Source organism: Mandrillus leucophaeus, unplaced genomic scaffold (assembly GCF_000951045.1).
Source record: "Mandrillus leucophaeus isolate KB7577 unplaced genomic scaffold, Mleu.le_1.0 Scaffold125, whole genome shotgun sequence".
NCBI lineage: Eukaryota > Metazoa > Chordata > Mammalia > Primates > Cercopithecidae > Mandrillus > Mandrillus leucophaeus.
Genome location: NW_012100876.1, coordinates 2749135 through 2753471, shown reverse-complemented (window position 1 = coordinate 2753471; position 4337 = coordinate 2749135). Strand labels below are relative to the sequence as shown.

Here is a 4337-nt window from a genome sequence, read left to right as displayed (position 1 = left end):
TGAGGTGGATGGCAGCCAGAATGCCAAGGGTGAAAAAGTGGGTGAATGGGGGGAAGCAGAAACAAGTATAAGAACAAGAGCAGTTGCCACTGATGTTATATGGAACATGAACATGGTGGGCACCTACTATGGGCCAGGCATGCATTCCAGTTCATTTAAATTAATCTTCAAAAAGGCCTTGCTGGGTAGACATCAACATGCCTATTATACAGAGGAGGAAACTGAGGAAGTGGAGGCAGCCCGTATGGTCTTCCTAAGGAAGGAAATGGACGGCATCGCCAGGAGTAACCAGAGGTAAAGGAACATTCAGTTTCAAATAGGGTTCCTCTCTTCCTCTGCCCTTCCCCACAGTTCCAGAGCTCTCACACTGTCAGGCTGCCAGAAGGAAGACAGGATACAGACGGGGCCTGGGCTGTCAGGATTCAGGACCCAGAGACAGACCCAGGCATGATTTTCAGGTTGACCTTGGGCAAGTACATTTCCCTGTGTGAGTCTCTGATTCTCCGTCTATAAAATGGCACGGGGGCATTTCCAGGCCCCTCCCTGCACCCCTGTATGTACCATGTCTTTTGCTTTCTGTATTCTGATGCTCTGGCATCTGAGGCCTTGTTGACCTTGGAGAAACTGTCCCTCCCAGAGTCCAGCCAACCCGGAGTCCACATCCCAACCGCCTCTTTGATCAGGTGGCCACGCCCTGGCCACTACCCACCTGCCCTAATCATGCCAGGGCTGGGTACAGACAACCAGGAAGAACCCCTGTGCCCCAGAGCCCCTTGAATTATCCCAACTCTCCAATCTTCAGCCTGCCTGTCATGCCTTTCCTCTTCTATCCTTGGAAGCCACAGTAAAAGCCCCCTGGCCTGAGATCCGCCCTGTCCCCTCCCCATGCTCTGCTGCTTCCCCTTGTGCCCCGCCCACTGGTGTCCTCCTCCTGTTGAGAACATGAGTAAGCAACTGTCTTTTTAATGGCAAGAGGTCCTGATATGGTGGCGTGATCACAGCTCAAATTTTCCATTCATACATTACATTTTTAAACAAGGCCTTTATATTTATCCACCCCTTTTTCGTGCTTTCTACATACCGGGCGCTGCCAAGAGTGCTTTAAGAACGACGACTCATTTCCTCCTCACTACAACCCAGTGAGGTAGGTAGCATTGCCACTTCTATTTCAGAGAGGGGGTAATCAAAGCACGGATAGGCTCAGTCCCTTGTCTAAGGACACACAGCTATGAAGCGCCCAGTGGGAACTCAAACCCACGCACTCTGGTACAGAGACGATGCTCTGAATATTCTGCTGAGCCGCTCTCCGTGATCCAGCCAAAACAGGGCTAATTAAGGGACAGTAAACTGAGTTGCCTAAATTTCTCCTGTGTGAGGCCTGCGGTCGGCCAGATGCCGGCCTGCACGGGGCGAGCAGTGCAGGGCGGTCTCAGGATGTTCACCCTCCCTGCATCTCGCATCTCCGGGCGGACTGGTCTGGTCCGGCTCAGCAGCTCCAAGTCCAAGTCCAAGTAGTGAGGGCGCGCAGTCGCGGAGCCGGACCTGTTGTGTGTTTGCCTTTCTATGCATCTGCGTCAACCTCGGCCCAGAACAAGGATTTCAAAAAGTGCCCCGCATATTTTTGATTTGAGAAGGACTCACCCCAAGCCGTGAAAGCAACGAGAGTGGCCAGGACAAGAGCACGGAGCCACATAGTGGAAGGGCGACAGTACCCGGGCCTGCGAGGTCTCCCTGCAACTCAGAGGGACTGCCCTGTTCAGCCCTGGAGCCCATCCCGGCCCTGAGTTACCACCCTGAGCTGCCAATTGCCTAATCCTCTAATTGGGAGATAGCAGAAAAGCCCTCCCTTTCCCCAGATTTCCCTGGGCTTCTATTGGGACCTCAAGCCACGCCCACCCACAGTTTACTCTCTCTCATCAAACCACTCTGGACTATACTCTCATATTACAGAGAGCCATAAACTCGCCCAACTGCTTGTTAGATAAGGGTTTCTCCCTTGCAGGACTCTAACCTCAGTGCACTGTGAGGGCCCCCAAAGGCCCGCACCAGCAGGCAGATACTTTTAGGCAAAGGGGAGCTTTAATCTGAGGTCCTCAGAAAAAAACTGTAAAATGTTAGAGCCACTGACCCCTCACAGCTCAGCTGGGTAAGTTAGGACATATCTCAGCTCCCAGAGCTTGTGTTTCATAGCGTTCCAGGCTCTCAAGCTTGGAAACGATTTTAAATTTCATCTAGTCCCCTTTCTGAGGCCTGAATTACCTTTACAGTGTCCTGCCAACTGGCCCAGCCTCCTGTCACACACCATCAGCGTCAGAGAACTCACTACTTTTCAAAGCAGGAATTTTTGGACATAATGTAAAAAATGAACTTCATCTGCTCATAGTCCCTGGCTCTAATCATCTACCCATCCATGTACCCACCCATTCTGTGAACATTAACCAAAATGCCTGGCACCTGGCCATGTATAATGGATACAAAGGCCAATTCAAGACATGGTTCAGCATCTTTTTTTTTTTTTTTTTTGGTTTTAACCATATACCTTTGCTTTTTTAAAAATTTTTTTATTACACTGTAGCAGGACGAGCCGCAGACAAAACTCCTCAGACACCAGATTAAAGAAGGAAGAGGTTTTTTATTTGGCCAGGAGCATTGGCAGACTCGCGTCTGAAGAGCCGAGCTCCCTGAGAAAGAAATACTCGGCCTTTTTAAAGGCTTACAACTTTTAGGGGTCCACGTGAAAGGGTCGTGATAAATCGAGCAAGCGTGGGAAACATGACTGGGGGCTACATGCATCAGCTAACAGAATAGAAAGTTTTACAATGCTTTTTTCATACAGTGTCTGGAATTTACAGATAACACAAGTAGTTTAGGCCAGGGGTTGATGTTGTTATTATTACTTTGTTTAACTCCTAGGACTCGGTGGTGGTGCCAAGGTTGTCTGGCTATTTATCTTACTTTTGTTTCTCTCTGTCTCGTGAACTAGGCAAGGAAGGGGGAGGATGGCAGCAGGAGTAGTAGTGGTCTCCTTCCTTATCCTCCCCTTTGAGAATTTTCACTAATTAGTGGGAGTTCTCACTTTTATTTTTACTTTCTGAGTCTCTTTGCAAGACAGAACGATAGTGTTTTATGTCATGTACTTGTGCTGAAGTTTTCTGATGAACCATGGTAGCTACAAAACCTTTTATCATTTGAAGGAACAAGTGTAATACACAGGGGAGCAGCAAGCAACTTTCTATTACTAGTAATATACTTATAATGAGGGTTCTAAATTTTTATAGCTGGAAACTGTTTTCTAAATGAAGACCTAGGATCAAACCTGTGTTAAACTTGTACAGGCACATGTATCAACTTTGTCATGTCCTAAGCACGTTAGTTTTGTCACTGGGTCTGAAAAGCTTTTTCTTAGCGAGTAACACAGTTTTTTTAAATAACAGAAGTTTTTAAGAGCCAGATGCTTGAACTCAGGGCATCTGTTTGGGGAAAGAGTTAAGTTATCTTGAGGCATTAACTGTTTTGCTTCTCAAGGCCATTGGTCTCTTATGTTAGCCTTTTAGTAAACATAACATGAAGAAACATCTAGGCTGCCAGCAATATTTTCAGCCAACTGAGCAAATAGGCTTTTTCTGTTTTTACTAAAGGGAGAAGTTCTGGTAACTCCTGGTTTGTATGTTTAAAGAATGACTGTAAGACCCGGAATTGTTGCTGGGCTGGACAGGTCTGGGTTTCCTCAGTAGTAAATGTACAGTGGGGACACCTTATGTAGGTGTTTCTTCTAGCGTGGTTATGGGGGGTAGTAACAACAAAACAATGTACAGCATATACATATCCAGCAAGGGCAAAAGAGGTCCTTACTTGGGGAAAAGGTTGAAGACAGCGACAGAATATTAGGAAAACAGCATTACAGGAAAACTATTAGTCTTAAGATTTTTAACTGTATTTACTTGCTTCACGAGTCCTCAAGCTTCGGCCGTGCATAGACCAGTCAGCTGCTGGTGTGTGACTAGAACAGGGCTTGTTGTCCCCTCAAGCTTCAGCCATGCGTAGACTGGTCAGCCTCCGGAGTGACCAGAGCAGGGCTGTTGTCCTCAGCAGCAGCTTGGTCTCGTCTCAGGATCAGCCGGGTTGGATGATCTGCGCCCTGCTGGCTGGTCCACTTGTCCTGAGCTGCCGGTGTTAGCTGACTGTGGTGGATCTAAGACACAACACCTGCAACTTTAACAGCAGTGGGAGTGGACAAGGTTACAGTATAGGGCCCATCCTATATGGGTCCTAGAAAAATTAGATTTTACAGAGTCACTAGATTTAAAGCGGTGTCAGGTTTATAGGCATTTTCATTT

The 4337-nt window shown here is 47.5% G+C and overlaps 1 protein-coding gene across 1 annotated transcript in view; it reads right to left on the bottom strand.

Annotated features, from left to right (window-relative positions):
* Positions 1 to 1693, bottom strand: part of LOC105533465 (liver carboxylesterase 1-like) — a 46822-nt gene extending 45129 nt beyond the window's left edge. The window contains exon 1 of the mRNA XM_011971933.1: positions 1642 to 1693. Coding sequence (XP_011827323.1) covers positions 1642 to 1693 — 52 coding nt within the window. The remainder of the gene's footprint in view (positions 1 to 1641) is intronic.
* Between the last annotated feature and the right edge of the window lie 2644 nt (positions 1694 to 4337).